Source organism: Talpa europaea (assembly GCF_964194135.1).
Source record: "Talpa europaea genome assembly, chromosome: 9".
Lineage (NCBI taxonomy): Eukaryota > Metazoa > Chordata > Mammalia > Eulipotyphla > Talpidae > Talpa > Talpa europaea.
In genome coordinates, this window is record NC_140076.1 from 13,266,035 (window position 1) to 13,289,636 (window position 23,602).

The 23,602-nt window shown below is 52.1% G+C and overlaps 2 protein-coding genes across 9 annotated transcripts; both read right to left on the bottom strand.

Moving 5' to 3' along the window:
• Positions 1 to 667: 667 nt before the first annotated feature.
• On the bottom strand, positions 668 to 3,356 carry GALE (UDP-galactose-4-epimerase; the record flags this gene model as incomplete). Its single annotated transcript, XM_084243418.1, has 10 exons — positions 668 to 1,016; positions 1,160 to 1,274; positions 1,477 to 1,554; positions 1,649 to 1,734; positions 1,839 to 1,905; positions 2,001 to 2,114; positions 2,344 to 2,520; positions 2,754 to 2,867; positions 2,966 to 3,081; positions 3,236 to 3,356. 10 exons carry the CDS (start codon positions 3,354 to 3,356, stop codon positions 958 to 960), a joined length of 1,047 nt encoding a protein of 348 aa, XP_084099544.1. The 3' UTR covers positions 668 to 957.
• Positions 3,357 to 6,784: 3,428 nt separating this feature from the next.
• HMGCL (3-hydroxy-3-methylglutaryl-CoA lyase) lies at positions 6,785 to 22,947 on the bottom strand (the record flags this gene model as incomplete). Of its 8 annotated transcripts, none has more annotated exons than XM_084241856.1 (9): positions 6,785 to 7,403; positions 9,050 to 9,175; positions 10,270 to 10,458; positions 11,829 to 11,892; positions 14,002 to 14,150; positions 15,384 to 15,479; positions 16,472 to 16,570; positions 18,020 to 18,103; positions 22,888 to 22,947. In XM_084241856.1, the coding sequence occupies 9 exons, from the start codon at positions 22,945 to 22,947 to the stop codon at positions 7,302 to 7,304; spliced, it is 969 nt and encodes a 322-aa protein (XP_084097982.1). In that variant the 3' UTR covers positions 6,785 to 7,301. The 8 variants fall into 8 exon arrangements, with proteins under 8 accessions (XP_084097982.1, XP_084097983.1, XP_084097987.1 ...); XM_084241857.1 differs by having other exon boundaries at positions 11,838 to 11,892; positions 16,463 to 16,570; XM_084241861.1 differs by having other exon boundaries at positions 10,399 to 10,458; positions 16,463 to 16,570.
• Between the last annotated feature and the right edge of the window lie 655 nt (positions 22,948 to 23,602).

Below are 23,602 nucleotides of genomic sequence, written 5' to 3' on the forward strand. Positions count from 1 at the left end.
CAGCAGTATTGGAGGGGCTGTAGGCAGCGGGAGAAGGGGCCCAGCCGCTGACCCACTCACTCAGGACCTCACTCACTAGCCCCGCTTTGGGCCCCCTCCTGTGACCTCAGGGTTTGGCCCATGGGGCCCTCCCAGGCCCCGCCTACCACCACCCGACCCCCAACTGATTCTGCCCAGATAATCGTCCGTCTCTCCTGCCTCCACTCCAGCTGCTTCTCAGTCATGAATGTGCCCATGGCCCGGGCTCCCTTGCTGCTGTGGGCTGCTGCCCCTGGCAGGGGTGTCGGCGAGGGGGCAGTCCTTCAAGGGGGCCTTCCCTCAGCAGTTTCCCCGACACGGGGGCTGGGCCCTGTTCCCCATTCCCCTCCTTCCCTGCAGGCCAGGAGCTTGCCGGGTTGGACTGAGGCTCAAGGTCTCTCCCCGCCGTGTCACCCCACCGTGTCCCCGCTCTAGGGCCAGGGGGCCGTGGGGGAGGAGTTGTGTCTCGTCTTCTGTCTCCATGTGGTTTCGGGTGTTTTTCTTGTTGTGTCCTGGATTCCGATAAAATTAAAGAAATTGCTTCAACTCTTAGGCCTGGCTGCTTCTATCCAAGGGGTAGAGAGTAGCCATCTGTGAAAATCTGCCCCAGCATAAGAAAACATTTTATTTTAAATACTGGGGAAACCTCCGTCACAGCAGTAGGAATTAGTGCCCTGGTGGAGGGGCTCTTATCCCAGGGCCCTGCCTCCCCCAAGCGCTCTTGGTCGTCCTGCTGGGTTCCTGAACCCTGTGGAAGGGAAGAGTCAGTGACCCCCCACTCCTGGTCAGGGAGCCCTTGGCCTCAGGCCTGGTGGGCTGAGCAGGCCCCGCTGGGGTTTGAGGTAGGGGAGGTGCTGAGGCCCCTGTGTTCCTGCCAGAGGCTGGAGAGCAAGCAGTTGTTTCTCTCTTCCTTCTCTGGTGCAAGGTGCAGGAGAGTCCTTAGGCCTGTGTGCCAAAGCCTGAAGGATTCTGCTTCTGCCAGCGCCATAGATCTTCACCTGTGACAGAGCCAGGTGTGGGTCAGAGTGCATTTTGGAATGCAGGGGCCCCACTACCTCAGGGCCGCCCAGGGCAGGCATGCGCAGTCCTGATCAGCCCCTTCCTAGTTCCTGACTCTCCCAGGGGTCAGGCCAGCACTCACACATCCTGTCCAGCCCTAAGGCTGCAGTCCAGCCCAGCTCCTCCCGTGCCAGGCTGGGGTTGGCATAACAGGCAGCCACGTCGCCTTCTCTTCGCGCCACTACCTTATACGGGATCTGTAAGAGAGGGGGCCTTGGAACTCAGAGGAGCTGGCCCTGGCCTACCTACCTGGCTCCTGGCTACACCCCTTGAGAAATGGAGGCGCAAGGCAGGCCCTTGCTTGCAGGCATCTGGCACTAAGTTCAGCTGAATAGATGGGGCAGTGTTGGGTGTCCATCAGGTAGGCTACCGGCCCACCCCATCCTCCCGCTAGCCTACCTTCTTCCCGGAGGCCTTCTCCATGGCCTGGACCATCTGTAGCACCGAGTAGCCTGTGCCTGTGCCCAGATTGTAGATCTGCCCAGAAGAGGAAAAAGGGGCTGGACTCCCTACTTCTCAGGCCCCATTTGCCCAGCACTCCCTCTCTCTCCCCTCCTTCCCTCTTCCCTACCCGGCAGCCACATTGCTCTTTCAGCTTCTTCAAAGCTGCGATGTGGCCCTTGGCCAGATCCACGACATGAATATAATCCCGGACACCTGCAGAGGAGAACATGGCTGGGTGGGGGGTTCAGTCCAGTCTCTGTCCCACCTCAGTCTCCCTCCTGTCTCCCCTTTGTAGGTCCTTCTGGTCCTGGGCTCACCTGTGCCATCTTCCGTGTTATAGTCGTTGCCAAAGACATTCAGTGTCTCCCGTCGGCCGATGGCCACCTGGTGTGGAGGTCACGTCAGCTCCTCCCAGGCCCTTGGCACCAACTGTACCCCTCAACCCTGGGGCCACCCTTTCTGTCCTTCCCCTCCCTTACCTGGGAGACATAGGGCATGAGGTTGTTGGGGATGCCCTGGGGATCCTCCCCAATGCAGCCCGAGGCATGGGCACCCGTGGGGTTGAAATACCGCAGCAGCACTGCGTTCCAGGCCTGCGGGACACCGGTTAGGTTTGTGGGGGGGCAGGTGCAGGCTGCAGGTCCCAGCTGAAACCGAGCCCTCCACCCGCTGCCACCTGCCTGTTCTCTTCCTAGAAAGAGACAGTGCTGGGCGGGTGAGTCACCACCACCTCCTGAGCCCTAGCTTCCTCCATGGCAGCTGCTCAGGCGCCCATCCTCAGTCTTGGGGCAGTGAGGAGGCTGGGTGAAGGGAGGTCCTCACCTGGTCTGCCTGGCACAGGTCCCGGATCATTTCCTCAATGAAGAATTTGGACTTGCCGTAGGGGTTGGTACAGCCCCCCGTGGGATGGGCCTCATCCAGGGGCAGGTACTGGGGATTCCCGTACACGGTGGCCGAGCTGCTGAACACCAGGTTCTTCACCCCATGGGCCTTCATGACCTGGCCGTGAAAGGGAGGCTTGGGTGGCCTCTGCTTCAAGTTGCTCCCACCCTTTACTCCTTCCCCTGTAGTTGGGTGGGCTGAGGTATGGACACTCCCATTTATCGATGGGGAGACTGAAGCTGAGAGGCAAAGATTGCTCCAAGATGCTAAAGCCTGAGCCCTAAATGACAGTCCTCAAGCTCTTACCCACTGTGTTTGGCACTGCCCACCGGGCTTGCCCCACATCTCACCTCCAGGAGCTGGATGGTCCCTGTCAGGTTAACTCTGTAATAATCCAGAGGCTTCTGCACTGACTCGCCCACAGCCTTGAGCCCCGCAAAGTGGATGACTGCCATAAAGCTGTGCTGTAAGGGCAAAGCCGGGGATCAGAGGTTAATGTGGAGGCCCTGGCCCTCACCTCAGCAGCCTCCCCACCCTCGCCACCTGCCTGCCAAGCACACACCTTCTTGAAGAGCTGCTGTAAGGCCGCCTGGTCCAAGATGTCCATCTCCTCAAACTCCACCGAACGTCCTGTCAGCTCCTGAACCCGCCGCAGGCTCTCAGGCATGGTGCCTTTACCTGCTTGGGCACATGGAAGCCATCAAAACACAGGAGAGGGGATCCTGCATCTCCTGGGAACTAGCCAGCTATACACCCCTCAGAGGTGGAATCCAGGGTTTCTCCTCCATTCCCTCCAGAAATCCCAGCCTGGCCTGCTGGCCCCTGTGCTCACCACGGATGGCATTATGGAAGTTGTCGATGACCACGGGTGAGTAGCCTGCCTCGAGCAGCTCCAAAACCGTGTGACTTCCGATGTAGCCAGCCCCGCCTGTTACCAGCACCTTCTCTGCCATCGTACCTAGCCCAGGACGTAGAATCACAGAGGTTGCTGAGGATGCCTGCTCAGGGCCTCCTTCTAACCAGAGTCTGGTCTCGGAGGGAGGCAGCAGCCATGTCCCAGTTAACAGGTGGTTCTAGAGTCAGCCCTGGGCCAAGTCTGGGTACCGTCACTTTTGGGTCTTAGGCCCTGGAGACAGCTTATCTCCTCTTGGCCTTGGTTTCTATCTCTGTAAGACGAAACTAATAATTGTACAAATATACGTGGTTAAATGAAGTGACTTTAAAGGACTGGCACAAGAGACAGGTGGGAAGCCTGATACACAGGCGCTATATTTTCTAGTCCAAATCGACCTGTGGTTGGGAATATGGAAACTGCAGCTCCACAAGGTGTGTGGAGACTGGTTCGTCCTGGGCAGAAGGGAACATGGCCATAGGACTGGGACTCCAGGCTCCAGGAGCCCAGGAAAGGGTTTTGCTTGCTCAGACTCAGGCCTTCCCAGTCCCTCTGCCATCACTAGGTGTGAACTGGCTCTTCTGCTCAGTGACTAACACCGCCTGCTCCTGGCAGCCTGACTCCCCTCTTCCTCAAGGGTCAGTTAGAGGGAAGCAGGAAATACACCAGATTGCCTCAGGGTGGGGTTCTTGGCCAGGCTGGCTGAGCCTGAGGGAATAGGTCCCACCCCACCCCACCCCCTGGCAGCCAGGGTGGCTCAGACTCTACTGATGCCAGGGGGGTGGCTCAGCCTCTACTGATGCCAGGGACCAGCAGGTCAGCCCAGGCTGAGAACTGCAGTTCCCGCCCAGCTTGGCCACACTGAGCCAGGCGTTGTAAACGTGGCCTTGGCGGACTCCACTGCCAGGTGTGCACCTCCGCCCTGAACAAACTGTGGGCAGAAGGGGCCGAGGGGGTAGGAAGCCCCAGACACTGAGGCCTTTCATTTGGGGCAGCCTGGCTCGCAGCCCCTTCTTCCAGGTCAACCAGATCCCTTCTGGGCTCATCCAGCTCCCACCCACTTGACTGAGCGCCTGCTGCTGCGATCGGGCTCTACACTGAGCACTTTTGCATTATTGTCCTGAATTCCACCAACATCCTGATGAGGCAGGTGTTATTACTGGCATTTTGCAAGAAGGATCCTAAGGTCAGAGGGAAGAAGTTCGCTGAGATCACAGTGATAGCCAAAGAATCCGGATCTCCGGCTCACAGCGCGGCCCCTCGCCCCAGCAGTTCGCCCTTCCCCCTTGCCGCCGGACTCTGCTCCGGACGCCGAGGCCGCCCACCCCCACCCCCACCGGCAGAGCCTCATGCGCTGTGCGCACCCCGGGAAAGTGGTCGGGAGAGGCCGGATCAGGCTGGAAGGCTGGCGAGGCCGGTCTTGCCCCCGACCCGCGCGGCGCCCGTCAATCTGTCACCTCCTCAGTTTCCCCCGTCTGTGTAATGGAGGAAAGGGGGAGCTAGTGCTTGAGGTGGGATTTGGGCAGCGGCTGGAGAGGACCGAGCTAGGTGTCCCCGGGCCGGGAATGAATGAACCCCGGCCGCCCCAGCCAGGCAGCGGGAACTGGGAGGTGCGGGGCGGGCGCACCCTTCCTAAACTCTGCCCCGGACGCGGCCCGCCACCCGAAATCTCCCTCGCACCCTGCGGACCACCTGGCCCCTCGCGAGCCCGCCCGACCCCCTCATTCGCCTCCCGAACCTGCTCGAGACCTCACGCCCCGCGCTGCTTCCAGCGGCGCCGCCTCCCGGGCCCGGAGGCGGGGTCCCTTTAAGGGTCGCCGCTTAGCCTGGCTCCGCCCCCGCCCCGCCCCCTCGGAAACGTGTCACTTGGGAGCCGGCACTACGGGGCGTCCGGAGGACAAAAGACGCTGCGGCCTCTAAGCGCCTGCGCGGCGCGGTCCTGCGAGGGGCCGCACGCCCTAGTAGCGGGTGCAGAGCAAGCCCAGGCGCCGCCGGGGCGGGACGCCGAGCGGCGAGGTCCGCTCCCTAGTCGGTGCCCCGGCGTCCGCGCCTGGCGCCCGCTCACCCCCACTCCTCTGAGGCCGGCGCGACCCCCCACCCCGACCCCAGGCCGGCGGAGAGCTGCGGGCCGGGAAGATGGGGCTCGCTGGCAGCGGCTCTTGGCGGAGCCGCCGGCCCGGGAGGCGATCGACTACCGCGAGCCACGCTACCCGTAGGTTTTTTGTATTTGCCAAAAATCATACAGCTGCGTGGAACAAAGCCCGCAGGGCGCGGCGTCGTCGGAAGGGAATGGGAGGGGCACGTCCAGACGCTGCAGGTTCTGGGAAGTCTAGTTTGAAAACCTAAGCGCTGGAGGAAGGTGCCCCCTGCCCAGCCTGCAGAGACTGTGCTTCCAGCTGGTTCGTCTGCACCCTGCCTACCGTAGTAAGTAGAAAATGCTGTTTCTGTTTAAAATAAAGGCGGGGCACAGAGTGATGAAACCTGAATAAATGCATGAGCGTTCCCCACAGTCTGGAATGTCAGGGACTCCCATGTCCAGGAAGGGCAACTGATGCAGGTAGAGCTGGAGGTACAAAGGGCTAAGGGTGCTCAAACTGTTAGGGGGAAAAGGATGTCCCAAAGCTAATTCCATACAGGCTTTGTGGACTCCACCCCCACCCCAGGCCAAAGCCAAAGACACTGGGAACTCCAAATCCCATCACCACCCAAGGGAAGGTGGCTGGGACCTGAGGGTGGGGTTAAGCAGCCAGGTGGATACAAAAGGCAGACACGTGGGCTTTGGGGGCTCTCCATTTTTGGGCTCTCCGCCAGCTCGCGGCGTCTGGCCAGCTCAGCTCGGAGAGTGCCTTTGGGTTTCCAGGTCGTCGGATGGGGTAGGACGCATTAAAGACTTTATTTCCCTATTTTCTCCCTGAGTTGTACATTTTCCTTATTTCCTTTTCTCTTGTAAATAAACCTTTTATTAACCCTTTTGTGTGTGTCTGTAGTATTCATAAGTCCCTTTAGAGCACGCGGGTGAGGACCCACAGCCAGGAACCCATTTAATATCGGGGTTGCTCTATAACAGCTTGGCGCCCAACGTGCTTTTGCAAGTTTCACCCGTGGTTGACCAGCCCAAAGTAATTTTTCTTGCGTTGGTCACCATAAAAGCGCATTAGGCAGGAACCCGTTTAATATCGGGGTTGCTCTATAACAAAACCAGTGCCTGCCCAGGCCGGAAGACAGCCGGGGAGCTTGTGCATCAGCTCTCCTCACAGAGCCAGGAGCCTCCCCAGCAACATCCAGGGTGTTGTGGCCAGCCCTGAGCAGCCTAGCGCCCCTAGAGCCACTGCGTTAGAGCTCAGCTGGGGAAACAGTGAATCCAGAGATTACTAGTAAAGGGTACATTTTCTTCGGAGTGCAACGTTGAAAAGATGTTTTATTTCTCCGTCTCCCGCACTCTCATATAACACACACACGCACATACTGGAATGCTTGTGTCATTAAACCTTTAATTACATAGGATGTTTTCAAAAATCACCTTCAGAGAAAAGATCTTCCAGAGATGCTGGAGCTGGCAGGTAGCCATCACAGCTCTCCTTCGCTTCTTCAGCAAATACCCATTTCCTTGCCCCTGTGCCCTACGAAGTCCGAGCGACGGCTTCTAGACCATGGCAGAGCTGAGCTGTGCAGTGGGATACCCAGATATCACCAGAGGTGAGGCTTGATGATCAGCCCAAGCCAAGGAACTGGGTACCCAACTTCTGGGCTGATGGGTCCATGGTGAGGGGAGACCCCCCAGTCTCCAAAACCACTGACTCCTGCCCAGCTAGGCCTGGCAGGGTGGGCCTGGGTCACACAGTGTCTGTCCCTTGCGTCCTTCCTGCCAGGTGACCTAAGTGCAGAGCTGGCTGTGAGGTACTTGCCCATTAATTTCATCCCCATTTTCCATGTGTCCATCAGGACATCATCCATGTGTGCCAGCCCTATACCCTGCAGTCCCCAGGGCTTTGGGTAGGCACGGGGCTCACAGTTTACAGGTAGCCTGAGCCACTTTGGAGCTGGTTTTCCTGTTCAGGGCTTGACAAATAAAGGTCCCAGCTTCCTGGAGCTTCTGGAGGTTCACACCCTTTGAGAAATAAGTGAGAGGACACAGTGAGTCATGGCAAGCCTGCTTCCACCCAGGCGAGCGGCAGACTGCACAGACTGAGAAGGTGAAAAAGTGCTCTTGTTCCTGACAGGAAAACCCAGCTGCCTGTAAGGTCGTGTCCTGGCATCTGAGGTTGCCCTCACTCTCTTGTATAAGGCACCTCCTTCTGTTTTTGTAGTGATACCACCAGGGAGGCAGCTCATCAATCCTGTTCAGGCCTCTATCTCCAGTTCCTACCATAAGGCTGGCCCACAGGGTCAAAAACCATATAGTGAAGTAATAAGCTTGGGGAGATAGGTGTAAAATAACTCTCTACAAAAGGCCATGTTGAAAACCACTATAATAACTCACATTTACTGATGTACTATGTGCTCAGCTCTGGGCTAAGCACTCTACCTTTTTATACTTAATCCTCATAACTGACAATGAGATAAACATTGGTATTATTCATCTTTTAGGCACAGAGAGATGAAGTGATACAAGCCTGAACATGGCAGGACTAGGTAATAAAGCCAGTTCCGAAACAACCTAAATGCCCCAAAACAGAGGGATGGATCAAGATGTGTTATATACACAATAGAATACTACACAACCATCAAAAAAGATAAACTCATGCCATTTGCAGCAACATAGATGGAGCTGGAAGGGATTACGCTAAGAGAAATAAGTCAGAAGGAAAAATATCAATAGTGGATGGTTTCACTTATATGTAGAATATAAAGAAACTGAACAAAGGATCAGGAAAAAGACAAAACTTGCGGGCCTCCCTGGCGGCGCAGTGGGTTGAACACAGTGCTGTGAAGCTGTCCACAGCCTCTGCATGCGGGATCGATTCCCGGCCGCCCAAGGAGATTCCCACATGGCGAGACAGACCTCCCCTGTCGAGCCCGCTGCTCCCCTCAGCAGTGTCTTTGGTCCGTCTGCCAGTTCTGCTCCCCGCTCTCTCTGGTGAATTCTCTCACCCTCCTGCACCTTTGATCTGTACCCCAGTTCTTGTTTAAATAAATCAATCTTAAAAAAAAAAAAAAGACAAAACTTGCAAGCTGACCATAGATCTGAGACTTACATCAGGGGAGGGGGAGGAAGAGCAGCAGGGACTGTACAGATAGATCATGGGTGCTCTGGTGGGGGTGAACTACAGAGACCACGCCTGAGAAGAGAAATCAAATACTGTCCAAAAATTAACAATGATGTAAGAAAAAAAAGCCAGTTCCATCTGATTCCAAGCACACCCATGGACCAGTGGGGGTTCTATGCACTGGCAGAACCCCAGGGGCTAATTCTACTGCCCTTATTTTACAGAAAACAAAACAAAGTCCACAGGGGACAGGCTCATTTCCTGTCATGATCTGATCCCTTCAGGGCCTGTTCCCTATACCCTGTGCCTCCTGGAACTGCCCTGTCAAACTCACCGAGTGCCTGGCCTTCTCGTGGCCTCTGTCAACGACACGATACAACATCCCCAATCTTCTAGCAACAACCTTCCCCTCTACTGTACACACCTCACACTCCCTCTCTGGGGGAAAAAAAAAGGAAAAACCTAAAGCCACTAGCTCTGTGCTCCGGTTTCAGGCAGAGCTCTGGCCAATTCAGGGTTGTTGCCACCAGGGAGCAGGTGGGCTTACCGTGTCGATGCCCAAGCCAGTCAGCATGTAGACTAGGTCCTCTGTGGCCACGTTTCCTGATGCCCCCCGTGCATACGGACAGCCTCCAAGTCCTGCCACAGAAGCGTCCACCACACTCACTCCCATCTGGAAACATAAGGATGGTGAAAACATGGCTGTCAAATTCCTAATCTCTACTGCTGGAAAAGCCACCGAGTTACTCATTCCTTTGGTTTATGATTCTACTGAAGTGAAAATCCTCCTAAAAGAGATGGTGTTTCTCCTTTTAGTTCCTGGAGCAGGTGTCTGTCAAGAACATCTTTCCTCCACTGCTTTCAAGGTTGAGTCCTCAATCTAAGGGCTCAGCCTAAAAGCTACCTCCTTTCAGAGGCCCTTCCAGATCACCGAACTAAAGGAAGCCCCCCACATTGATGAGATTTCAGCTCTTGTTCACTGCTCTCACTTCAAATTGGGGTTCCCTTTAGCTCCACTGGGGCCTGGCCCACTCCCCAGGTCAGTCACTTCCCACTCTAATGGTTCACTGTCTTTCCTTTTAACCCTCCAACAGAACTTTAACTCTGACAACCCAATTCTGAGAAATAGACCCAGAAAGAAATACAATCAGCTGGAGATATCAGCCTCCAGAAGGTAATTTGAAAGGGGGTGGGGGAAAAGAAACTGTCCAGGATTGTCCACCCCAGACTAATCTGCAGCAGGGCAGCCTTGCTCAGACACTTGTGACTCCTCTCAAGGGTCCCAGTTGACAGGATCCTTTCAGCCAGCCCACAAAATAGCCAATGTCAAGGGAAACCCAATCTGAGGTCTCAGCAGTAAATGGGACCAGCAGTGAAGTCTGAGTAGTGTCTTCCTACCTCTCCTTCCTGGCCTACACCCTGTCCACGCACCCCCACACTCAGCCCAGCAGGTTACCGCAAGGCCAGATCTGCCCTGCAGCCCGCCTTAGTTTACAACTCACTCAGGCCTCTTCTGGCAAATCCTCTGACCTCCTCAACTGTGATGGGGTCTTCCTCAGCCCTGTGCTTCCTTTCTTTGTGGCACTGTCATAAGCAATAGGATTATCATTTAAACTCCCTCACTGTCTCTCCTAACAGATGTGGGCCCTTTCAGGGCTAAGTAACATGTCTGTGTCCACCAGGACCAGCCCAGGTATCAGTAAATGTGTGCTAAAGAATAACTACCACCCAGCTACCCAGCCCCCTTTCTCTCGGGACATGCATTACCTGCAGGGCCATCAAGGTGTTGGCCAGGGCCTGGCCATAGGTGTCATGGCAGTGGACAGCCAGGGCAGTCAAGGGCACCTCCTTCATGACAGCAGACAGCATGTCCTTCATGGTACCAGGGGTGCCCACACCAATGGTATCCCCCAGAGAGATTTCATAGCAGCCCATTGAGTACATCTTCTTGGAGACCTGGGGAAACAAGTGGGCACTTGAAGGACATGAGGCTGCCCAAGCAAGGGCTCTGGAGCCCAGAAGCAGGGCTCCTTGGCCCATGCAGGCCACCTCCATGTCTGAAGCACTGGATTCCTCTCAGCCCACAGGCTCCTTGCAACTGCATGTGAGAATGGTAATCCTCATCTTACTCAGAAGGGAGCTCTGCTGGGCAGGGGTTGAGGCTCCAACCCCTGGCTTCCTCTCAGCCCTGTACCCTAACTTTGGCTGGTCACTTACCACCTTCACATACAATGTCAGATCCACGTCCCGGGATCAGTAAAACGGATTATTTTCATGTAGCTTATCCTAGTAAGAAGATTTGTGAAATCATGGATCTGAGGTGCTAGCCATCTACTTTTCATAGAGGTACATAACTATTTAAATTTTTAGAAGCCCATTTCTAAACCCTAAAGTCATTGCAAAGCCCGAGCAGGACACACCCCACCTGAGGAGACGCTGCTCCCCCCACCCCACCACCCCACTATGTTGCTGGAGGCAGAGGATATGGCAGGGTCAGGGCCTGAGATGACACTCAACAGCGGCCTGCTGGCTAAGGATGTGATGAGCGCCCCCCGCCCACTGGCCCCTGCCTTGCAGGTGGAGTGAAAGGAGCCAGGCTGTGGGGGCTGAGGGGCAGCGGCAGGAGCAGGTTTTGGACACAAGCTGGATTCAAGCCCAGTTCTGCTGCTTAGTGGCTGCAGGACCTTCGCAAGGGACTTCAATTTTCGGAGCTTAAATTTCAGCTTCTGAAAACCATAATGAGCCTTTGTGGGGCTGCAGTGAGGACGGGTAGCAATGGGAAGCTGAGACCAGAAGCACAGCAGCCACCCTCAAATAAGCAGTTGCCATCGTTAGTATTTCCCATTTTTGGAGGCTACATAGGTGGGAAGAGCAGTGGGCTTTGGAGGTAAACAGGATGGGGGATCAGACCTGGCCTCACCATCTGCATCCTGTGTGGCAAGTTAGTTTTAGTTTCCTTAGCTATGAAATGGAGTGATGATGATGATGGTGCTGCCAAGTTCTGCAGAATGGTTTTGAGGACTAAACACCTAAGCACTGTGTCTTTAAGGCTATGTCCTCTCCAACCACAATAAGGCACTGCAGGAACCCTCCACAGAGGATTATCACTTCAATTACCACCTGCCCATTGACCAGACTGGAAAATGGTGGAGGCAGAGGGTTCACAGACTCCAAGAGGCTAGGAGGTGGGCCTCCAGCAGCCAGTGCTCACAGAGGGGCTTCATGACAAATGAAATCACCCCCAGGCCAGGGTGGTGAGAGAAACGTATGCACTCAGGGGCCGGCCAGGAAGCCAACCCTCACGAAACCCCTGCCCCGACACACACCTCAGCTACTTTAGCCGGGGAGATCTTCCCTTCATAGGGGCATCCAAGCACACAGGAGACGTACCTGTGGGAAGACAGGGAAGGAATGGTGTCACTGTCCCTGAGCTCCTTGGCCGGCAGGATGACACACATCCCTGGTTACCCAGCAATCAAAACCTGAAGCTGGGCAGGAGATCAAATGCCTGGGAGGCCAAGGGCCTAGAGAAGTATCCATCAATGATGTGGCCTGAGAAAGGAGTGCCACTCAGTGCCAGGAGGGGGCAGTGGAGAGCCATGGCGGGAAGACTGGGCTACTAGGCCTGGTCTCGAGAGAAGCTAGGGAGGCACTCAGAGCAAGCACTGAGCTGTATGGTGTGAAGTAAAACAGAAATGTGTGCTGGTGTGGCCAGGGCCATATTCACAGAGGGGACCAAGCACTGATGTAGCCAAAGGCAAAAACAAAAGAGCTGGGCTGACCTGAGGGCCAAGGGATGAGCCGTTCTGGTGAGCTCCAGAGGATTCATCCACTCATTTACTCACTGCTGTACTGAGTTGCCCACTATGTGCCAGGCACTGGGGCTGTGCAGTGAACAAGACAGATGAGGTCCTGACCCTCATGAAGCTTGTTTCAAGATAGGGAGTAGCTAATACTAAGGCCATTGAGTACAAGAGTTAGAGAATCTCAGAAATTCATAGAAGTGGCCGTCGGTAGACGGGAGGCTGTAAGACCTCTGTGAGGACACAATGCTGAGAGGAGGAGGGATGCAGGAGGAGCCTCTGGGCAGAGCGAAGAGCCAGGGCAGAGGCCCTGCGATGAAGAGCAGACAGAACAGCTCAGGCACACAGAGCAAAGGGCAAAGAACCACGACATGAGGTGGGAGCAGTGGGCACAGGCCCATCTCAGGCTTGAGAGCTACGGTAAGGAGTCTGGATCTTGGATGTAGATGGCTTATTCCAGCTTCCCTGCTGGAGCTGAGGGGCCATTAAAATCTTTTAGGGTTCAGCAAACCACTCTGCATAATAAGAAGCATAATAAATGTTTGCTAGAGAAATAATTTGGAGTCAAGATCTTAGTGTGTTTTTCTGTTTTTATTCTCCATTTCTCCCAACACTGCTGGGCATGGAGAAGACAGCGACACTAAGGAAAGAGCACAGCCCTGGAGCCAGGCACACCGGATGTGGCCCTATTTCCCCAGCTGACTGTTCATCGTCCATTGGTCCCTTAGAACCTACTGTGTGCCAGAGGCTGAGATGGGAGAAGGGAGCACACCAAAGACTGAGAGAGATGTGAGCTCGGGCCTCATGGGACATATAGTCTCGGGGTGGGAGGCAGGAGAGAACTGGAGGAGTAGCTAAGTCCTATGGTACAGGGTGTCCAGGGGCCATGGGAGCCCAGACAAGGGGCAGCAATTCCAGCAGAGGGGCAGGGACAGCGCCTCAGAGAAACTGGCAGTCATGAGAGTCCCTGAAGAAGAGCAGGAGTTAGTCCTGACAAGTAGGATGTTGGAGGAACGCTGTTCAGAGACTACGGAAAGCATGTGCAAAGGCCCAGTGGTGGGAATGGGGTCATGTGACAAATGGGAGGAAGTTCCAGTTGGAATGTGGTCCACAGAGGAAGCAGGGAGCTGTGAAAAATAAGGTTGCAGAGAGGGGTGTCTTGCAAACCAGGTTGGAAAGTCTAGACTTGGGGCATCATTGAAAGGTTTTAACCAGTGCAGATATGCACTTCTGAGAGCACACTGGTTGCAATCTGCACAGCTATGTGACCTCACAGGAGACTCTGTTCATCCTTCCTGAGCCTTAGCACTGTAAGTGGGGACAGCCTCCTCCTTGTGGGCTGATTGTGAGGTTTCAGTGAGGTAATCCACAGACACCGTGGCACAACTATGAGGTTGAAGGTTTGGGGATTCTTCAGAGATGTGTGAGGACCTGGAGGTAGAGCCAGGATTAACCTGACCTCCACCACCCCGTTAAGGATGTCCTGCTCAAGTTCTCGTGAACTGACCCAAAAATCAGGTTTAAGAGGAAGCACTTGCTAGGATTCCTATCACATTTACAAGGGTAAAGGGATTTAGGGGTGGGCTTGGGATGCCACACACAGGTTAAGGAGTCTATGGGGGGGGGAAGGTTGTGGGTGTCAATCTGGCCCCCCTTCCAGAATGGTACTGAGGAAAGTCAAGTGGGGGAGACTCACCCACGCACAGGGATTCCGGCTGCCCGAGCCGCCTTCAGGACTTCGTCAAACCGCTGCAAACTTTCATTCACGGAGCAGTTGATGTTCTTCTTGGTGAAGAGCTCAGAGGCGGCTCCAAAGATGGCCACTTCCTTGGCTCCAGCAGCAACCTGCCAATAGTCAGACCAATTCTTTCAGCATTTTTTTTCTTCAAGAAGCACTAACACAGAGTGGCAAAACCCACATCTCAGTGAATTTTATGGCACTTAGATATCATGTGAATTGAGGCCTGCCTGAAAAGGCACGTTAAGTCCTAGATCCCCAAACCCCAGAACGTGACCTCATTTGGAAGTAGGGTCCTTGCCGATGTGTGCAGTGAGGCTGTGGCCAGACTGTAGCGGGGTCTTCCCTGACCTCAAGGGACTGTATCCTTGCAAGACAGCAACTGTGGAAAGACAGGAACTGGGGGGAAGCTCAGGGAAGATGGGGGCAGAGACTAGAGGGATGCACCCACAAGTCAAGGAAGGCCAAGGATGACTGTTGCCACTGGAAGTCAGGAGAGTGGCCTGAGACAGGTTCTCTCTGTAGAGCTCAGGGGGAACCAAGCTTGAGACACCCGATGTTATTATTTATTTATTTATTTATTTATTTTTGTGGGACCCTTGCCAGTGGCGAGGGAATTGAACTGGCGCTGCAGAGGCTGCGGACAGCCTTGCAACCCAGCGCTCAACCGCTGAGCCACCAGGGGAGGCCCAAGAGACACCTGATTTTAGACCATGGCCTCCAGAACCAGGGAAGAGACATTTCTGTTGTTTCAGTCACCGAAACAAATTTGTTATGGCAGCCCTAGGAAATTAACACGGTGAGTTATGTCTCCACTATCAAGGACAAACCTTAGTCTTCCTCCCAAGGACCAATACTGCCGCTGACACCACTACACTCGATGTCATTCTCAGAAGCGGCTTTCTGCCTCAATTCTCATTCAACATCTCTGGTGACATTCTCGCCAAAAATGGTAAGAAAGTTGGCAGACACCGGTACTACTGTGGGGAGCCTGATTATTTCTCTCTAATACCAAGAGCGGACACTGTCATGTTTGCTCATGTCCCGGCTCTTGCTAATAAGCAATTTACGTGCACGCCCCCTTCTGAAATCTTCACACCATTAGGTACCATCATTAGTCCTGTTTTGTAGGCAGACTGAGGTTCTGAGAGGTTAAGCAAGTTAATCAGATCAGAGAGCTGGGAAGGGGATGGCAGGACTGGCTGGAGGTGCTCATCACCATTGGAGATCAGTTGGTGGGACGGACACCCCGGGACGAGGACTGAGGCCCAGGACGAGGCAGGGGCCAACACCACAAGTCCGCTGCAGGAGCCCCACTAGCTCATCAGTAAGTTTCTTACCGCTGCCTGGAAGCCTTTTAAATTTGGGGTCAGAACTGGATAGTTGATGCCAGGAAACTTCTGGATGCCCTTCAAGACTTCAACGTGGTCAGCCATCTGGGAGCCAAAGGAGACATTGCCAAGTCACTGCCAAGGGCAGGCAAGGAGCTTGTTTATTTTAAAGATTTATTTTATTTATTTATAATACAAGAACTGGGGTGTAGGCCAGAGGTACAAGGTGTGAGAGGATTCACCAGAGACAGAGCGGGGAGTAGAACAGGCAGATGTACTGAAATACACTGCTGAGGGGAGCAGCGGGAGAGACAGAGGGTGCCTGCTGCGCCATGTGGGTCAGCTCCCTGGCTGGGGATGGAACTCATGTCACAGTGGCTGCCCATAGCTTGAGAGCACTAAGACTTTAACCCCTGCACCACCAGTGAGGCCAGGAGGAGAAGACCTTTTGATCACAGAGTCTCTATTCTTCAGAACCCTTGGTGAATGAGGCCTTTTGGACAGTTAAATCTCCCCAATGATTTTTTTGATATTTGACTGTTGGCGAAGAAGTCTCATCGGGGTAGAAGTTTCTCCTTAGCTCATTTTGGCAGCTTTACATAAGCAGTATAAGCAGAAATAAAACTCCCAGAAAACCAGCCACTTACTGAGAAGGTGCTCAGGGCTAGGCACCCAGCTGGACTCTGCATGTCAAACACTTTCTGGGACAGTTACTTCTTCCCACTTGACTGTCTCCAGGAAGCAGGAGGCATCAGTCTTTCTCTTTTTCAAAGACAAAAACCACATCTCTGGACAGGACTAAGACTTTTAGATTGCTAGAGCCAGAAGTGACCAACCGAGAGGTCACCAATCTGGAGAGGGGATGGATTTACCAAGGTCACCAGGCAAACCAGGGACAGAGCCACGGCCGATTAAGCCTCCTACCTCCCAAGTAGTGTTCTTTTGCTGTCCCACAGGGCTGAGTCACCTGGGACCTCTCAGGGTGAGAGAACCAGAAACCTGTTCCCAACTTCTACTTACTTTAGGGCAAATGCTAAACTTTCTGTCCTCTCATCTAAGAAACATCTCTCCCTGAGGGCTGGGCTCACCTGAGGAACCCACTTGGGAGACACGAAACTGGTGGCTTCTATAACGGGGAGTCCTGCTTCAGAAAGCATGTCTATCAGCCTGATTTTCACTGGCGTAGGTACGATGTTCTGTAACAGAGAAACACCAGAAAAGCCAGGTCAGCGAAGTGGGAATAAAACAGCCTCAGGCCAATGCCTCTTATTAGGTCAAGGCTTTTGCTACCACAAGCGCTTCGCTATCTCAACTTCCAACACTAATAGGAATTCACATGTCATCCTCAGCTTGTCTTCAAGTTCAAGATAGCATTTTGCAGTCGAGACAGTTCCTCACCTGAAAAGGAGTTAATATTTACACAGGGACACTATGTGTCTGCCACACAGGCTCTTTCTTAAGGTTCATTCACTTATGACCCCATCATAAACAAGTCGAGAGCAATGTGCCATGGCCAAAAGTGCAGGAATGGCTAATCCTCTGGGTCCTATGAGAAGGGATCCCCAAGTATTACACCCACTCTTGTGCCATCTCCCAGCTCTTATGGGACCTCATCCTCACACGTTCAGCTTCTCACTTCCTTCTCTCCCTCTCGGATCCTGTCTGCTTGCTCAACAGATTCCAACTTCCAAAGCTGCCGTTATCCCATGTATGTTATGGCAGTCTCATCCCACACAGACATGAACAGTTTCCACTGTTTCACTCTCTGGGTCATGAGCCTTCTGTGGCTCCCTAGTACCTACATGATTAAGTAAAAAATACTAGGAACTCTAGGTTTTTCTTGCCAGGTCTGTTCAGACACACACCCCCCCCTCTCAATTTATCTCCCACTGCTTCCCCAAAATACTCATTATTGAGGGACAGGTCACACTTTTAAAAAAAAGAAGCTCTTCTTGAAAAAATAATACACATGGTTATTTCAGAAAAACATGCCAAAAAAAAAAAAAACAATAGAAAACCACCCTTAAAACTTCTCAGGGGTGTACGATTAACTCCCTGCTATGTGACTTTTCAGTCCAGTAAGTTAGATACTACTTCTATGTGATTCTTCACATGTACTTCAATTAAAATTACATTAAAATTACATAAAAATGAAAGGTCGGGCCCTCATTTCAAGTGCTCAATAGCCACATGTGCCAAGTGGCTCCCCTGTGAGACAGCTCAAGTCTAGAACATTTCCATCTTTACAAAAAGCTCCACTGGACAGCACTGTTCCATTTCTGTTCTTACCAAGGGTGGTAAGGAACATCCCTGTGGCTAAATCCCTGCATGTGACCTTCATGACTTCCCTGGGATGAACCCCGCAACGTGCCATTGCTGGATCCACAGGCATGCCCGACCTGCGCTCGATACCCTTGCAGCCCTCATCAGCCATTCCACCCCACTGGGCTGTGAGCTGGACCTGGGGACACACCTGCTTGCCATCATCTCAGACAGCTTGCGTGGTGGATGCCTGCATGGCCTCCTGACCAGCCCCAAGCTGGGCAGTGATGGGGTCTCACTCTGCACTGTCCGGTCCCGCTGCAACCCCCATGCAGAAATCCCCATGCTCGAAAGACCTTTTCTTGGTTGATCTTCCGCTTTACCTTTTCGTTTTGTAGTCCATCTCGGGGGCCAACTTCTACAATCTTCACCCGATTTGGAAAAGTACCCATGGATGAGGTGCTGACCTTTGGTTTAAGAGAGGAAACAAGAAGCAACAGGAAGAGACTTGCAATTCTTCAAGGGGACAAATCTATTACTGAGGCAAAAAGCAATTATTTCTTACCATTTCATTCACATTTGGTCTGTTTTAGAAGAAAACATTATTTCACTTCTGTAAATTGGAAAAGTCGGTTTTTCTCTCCCTAGTTCTTCCCCAGTGTTTTTCCCGTTAGTCTCCTTTATTGCTCACACAGCACTCTTCACTCTGAACGCCAAAACTGTGGCAGTTTTCCCCTGTAACAGGCAGTTCTCTGCAATGCTAAGGCCCACAAGACTGCCACCCCACCTTCAGATGCCCAGGCGATCTGTCATCTCACATCAAGTTCAGACCCATCTCTAACTGCCTGACACTTTTAGCTTGTTTCTTATATAAACTTATTTATACTTTTCAAATTTAGAAGTCCCCAGATAGAACTCCTAAAGCCCAATCTGACTTTACCCTTTCTCAGTAAAAAATGGTATGTTCCAAAGCACCTCTAGGGTTCAGTTAATTTGTTGGAGCAGCTTGTAGAACTCAGGAAAATACGTTTAAAGTTTATTAAAGGATATGACAGAGGATACAGATGAACAGCCAGCTGAAGCAATACAGAGGACAAGGTCGGGGAGGGTCCTAAATGCACAAGTTTCTGTCCCCCATGAGCTGGGGTACGTCACCCTCTCGGGGTGGATGTGCTTGTCCATTAAAGTTGGCATGATCAATTATTAACTCTATTCCTAGCCCCTTTCCCCTCTCTGAAGGATGGGGGACTAGAACTGAAAATTCTAAACTTTCATTCAAGGCTTGGTCTTTCTGGTGACCAGCCCCCAAGAGGGACCACCCAGGAGCCCACCTAGAGTCACCTCATTGGAGCAAAAGACGCCCCTAGTGCTTATTACCACTTGGGAAATTGTAAGGGTTTTAGGGACCAGGGATGAGACCAATATGTTTTTTTTCTATTATCTGTCATCTCAGAAATGAGGGATGAGCAAGATTCATGCTCCTAATGTAAGCCTATCTGCAACTCCCCTGAAGTTCAGACCCATTTCTAACTGTCTGACACTTTTAGTTTGTTTCTTATATAAACTTATTTTCATTTCTCAAATTTAGAAGTCCCCAAACAGAACTTGTAATGCCCTATCTGTCTTCACCCTTTCTCACTAAAAGGCATCACATGCATGTTTCGTAAGCCAGAAACCAACTCATCACCTCCCCACTGCCACATGTTCTGTAAGGTTATCAGAAGACTCCTGCTGATCCTGAACTCCCTTCCTTGTTCTTACTGTTCCACACACCACCCTGATATGGGGTCACTCAACTCCAGTCCCACTGGCCTTTATCCCACAGCAGGGCCTCACTGTTGGCTCTTCCCTCTGCACAGAATGCTGTTCACGGGGCTCTCTCTCACCCTTCAGTGATAAAACAGGCCTGCTCTGCCTGACCACCCTTTGTACAGCTGCCAATCGCTCACTCTTATTACTCTGTCAGGACTTTCTTTAGCACAGCAAATAATGTCTACTCAGTGAGGGCATGTAGAATACAAGCTCTAGGAGACTTTTGTTTCAACCTCCACTTCGTCCCTTGTGTTTAGAACCAGGTTTGGTACAAAGCTGAGTTCTTTCTCTTGAGTTTCCTCTCTATCAAGTCTGCCCCAAATCTTCCTCTTTTCACCAATATGAGATTTTTCTTCCTGATTTCCTAGAAATCAGGGCTAGAAATGGAGTTAATAATTTATTTATTTTTAAAGATTTATTTACTTATGCATACAAGAGTTGGGGTACAGGTCAGAAGTGTGGGGGGAGGTGAGAGGTGACCAGAGACAGTGTGGGGAGCAGAAGTTAGATCTACTGAAATACACTGCTGAGGGGAGCAGTGGGCAAGTCAGGAGAGGTCTGCTGCGCCATATGGGCAGCTCCCTGGCTGGCCGGGAATTGAACTCATGCTGCAGAGGCTGTGGACAGCTTCATAGGTTGAGTCTTAAACCCCTGTGCCACCAAGGAGGCCCAATAATTGATTTATTTCTACTACCACAATTCAGCTCCCTGGTGATCTAGTGGTTAGGATTTGGCACTCTCCCTAATACTACAATTCTTTTTTTTTTTTTTTTTTTTTTAAAGATTTATTTATTTATTTTATACAAGCATTGGGTACAGTCAGAAGCATGGGAACGTGAGAGAATTCACCAGAGTCAGAGCGGAGAGCAGAGCAGGCAGACTGACGAAGTACACTGCTGAGGGGAGCAGCGGGCGGCAGGAGAGGTCTGCGCGCCATGCGGGACCCTCCTCCGGTGGCAGGGAAGCAGCCGGGAATGGAACCGGCACCGCAGAGGCTGCCGGCAGCTTCGCAACCCAGCGCTCAACCGCAGCGCCACCGGGGAGGCCCCCTAATACTACAATTCTTCAAATTATTTTCATTTTACAAGATTTAACCCCAATAGATATACTGCAATGGGGCAATTGTGAATGTGTGTGTGTGTGTGTGTGTGTGTGTGGGGTGTCTCCACTTGAAAGGATCTCCACCTCCAAAAATCCTTAAGGAAGGAATTTTCCCTACTATTGAATGAGCTGGAACTTGACAAGCTCCCCTAACTGGTTTTGGTTGTGAGCAGCAAAGTTTCCAAAAAGATGCATTTCATGAAGTCAGTAGGCTGAGATGGATGGTCCCTGCAAGCTGAATGTCCCTCCAACAGGATGTTCTGTGTCTGCTGGTACATTACCCTAAAATTATCCCAACAGAACGCAAGTTTCACAAGACAGGGACTTTGTGTTATTCACTGCCGTATTCCCAAGGCCCTGGGACATAATAAGGGTTCAATAGATGTTGAATGTTGTTGAAGATTTTAAGTTTCTTTTATGAGAAGAAACTCATCCACATCCTTCTCTATACAATGCTTCACTAATAACAAAAGAACACCAATTCAAATTTATTAAGCATTTACTATTTGTCAGGCACTTTTAAGAGCTTTTAACATATCAACCCATGCCAACCTTTCAATAATCTTATTAGGTAGGTACTGTAATCATCCCCAATTCACTGTGTGAAATCTCAAGTTCAAAGAAATTAAGTAACTTTCCCAAGGTCATATGGTTAAGTCAGTCATTACCTGAACTTGGCAGCGTGAACCTAGAAAGCACACTCTTAACCCCAGTCCTGGGGCTCAGACTCCTGAGCTACCGTATAGCTATAGCAATAGTGAATACTGACTAAAGCCCAGTGCTAACTCCAGGCATTAGTACCTCATTTAGTCCCTATATGGGAGGGATTATCATCATGCCAATCCCAACTTCAGAAAGAAACCACTTCAGGAAGATTACCCAAAATCTTAATACTAGGAAGTGAGGACTCTGGGACTTGAATGGTCTGCTTCTGATAACAGTTCTGTGCTAGATATTCCAGGGAGGGCCTATCACTATCATCTCATCATACCAATTATTTTTTCAAAGCACATTCATAGCTAGTATCTCATTTAATTTTAACTTGTCAAGGTGGAATTATCATCCTTATTTTACACATGAGAAGTGGGTGGAGGTGGTGACCCTGCAGGCATTAAAGTGGTGTTCTGAGAGGGGCCCACTCCCCAGATGGTGTAATCCTTCCCAGTACACAGTTAGAACTCCCTCTAAATGTTCATGAGGAGCTGAAAGGGCTCATGCTCAGCGAAATAAGCCAGAAAGAAAAAGAAAAATACCGGATGGTCTCACTCATAGCAGGAATTTAGAAAACCTAAATAAGGGACTAGGAAAAAACCTAATTATAATAAAGTAAAAAGCAAAATCAACAAACAACTATAAACCAGAGACACACTAGGGGGTGCGGGGGTGGGATCAAAACAAGGGGGTGGTGGGAATATTGTATGGGGACTATAACCAAGATGAAAATGCCTACATTGTGCAAAAATGAAAAATGATGTAAAAAATGTATAAAATAACAAAAAACACCACAACCCATCTATCACTAAGAGCTGGAACGTCAAATGCTTTAACTTCGTTTTCTTTAATGGCCAAAACAATCCTAAGGTAATTTTATTTATCTATGGTTTAGATGAGAACACTGAGATTCAGGGGATAAATACGTCATCCTGCCTGGAAAGTAGAACCACGGGACAGCACAGCCTGAGTTTTACTCATCCTTTATACAACCAGGTCTTCTACACTTTCCCTCCACTCACTGACCCTGGGAGAGAGAGAAATATCAACACAGCGACAGATCAGCCCAAAGTACAATTAATGCCAAGGGAACCAGAGCTTGGCACAACGCGACCCAAGCTCTACTTGGCACGACGGGACTGGTTGCCAAATGTCCTCGAACGCAAGAAGAGCTGAAAGTGGAGGGCGCAGAGGATGACCTTGCTTTTCCCACTGGGAACTGGAAGGGTACTCGTGATTTTCATAACGAGGTGCTTGGAGAGGCTTGAAGCTCGGGGAGAGTGAGAGAGAGTGAGAGAGAGTGAGTGAGTGAGTGAGAGAGAGAGAGAGAGAGAGAGACATATGCCAGGGTCACCAGGAGAAGCTGTCGACAGGGAATTAGGAGCCCTGGGATGGCGTCCCGTGCCTCCACAACCAGTCGCTCCTCCTCTCCGGGCCTCAAGTTTCCCCAGACCCCGCGAGGGCAGGGAAGGGACAGGGAGGGTCCAAGACGCCAAGGCTCGGCCGGCTCTGGCCTGAAGAACTGTCCGGCTTTGCCTCCCAGAGAGCAGCCTCAATGGTTCAAGCCCCCGACCCCGACCGTCACGGCGTCCGCAGGGCCGCCTCCTTGGCGGGCCGGGGCACTTACAGCCCGGAGGGACGCCAGGCCCACCAGTCTCCGCGGCAGCGCCTTCCTCACAGTCGCCATCTTGGCCCAGCTTCCCCCGCGGCGGCTCAGCTGCGTCCCACGTGACCGCTGCCCCCTGGGCCTGGCCCCGCCTTGGGGGCGGGACCTTCGTGGAGCGACGTGATGACGCTCCACGGTGGCCCCGCCCCGAGCCTCTTCTGTTGCTTTCCTCCTGGCGGGTTCTTCTTTATCCTTAGGTTATTTTCTGATCGCCTTTTCTCTTGCAGCCAGTGTCGCGCTGGGATTGTAAGAGGAACGGCAGTGACCTAAGATCTCTAGTTTCATGGTGTTGGAGTCTGGGACACGTGGGAAAACAAGTTCATAAGCAACACACGTAGTATGACTGTTTCTCAAAACAGTAAGATGAAGCACTACTATTTCCCACGCAAAGACAGGTTGCTCATTTGAGATCTTACTGCTTTCTTTTTTTTTTTTTTAAAGATTTATTTATTTACGCATATAAGAGCTGGGGTGCAGTCCAGATATGTGGGGGGGGGGGGTGGTGAGAGGATTCACCAGAGACAGAGTGGGAAACAGAACAGGCAGACTGGCTGAAATACACTGCTGAGGGGAGCAGCGGGCGAGGGCGAGACAGGAGAGGTCTGCTGCACCATGTGGGTTTCTCTCTGGCCAGCAGGGGATCGATCTCAGGCTGCAGAGGCTGTGGATTGCTTCA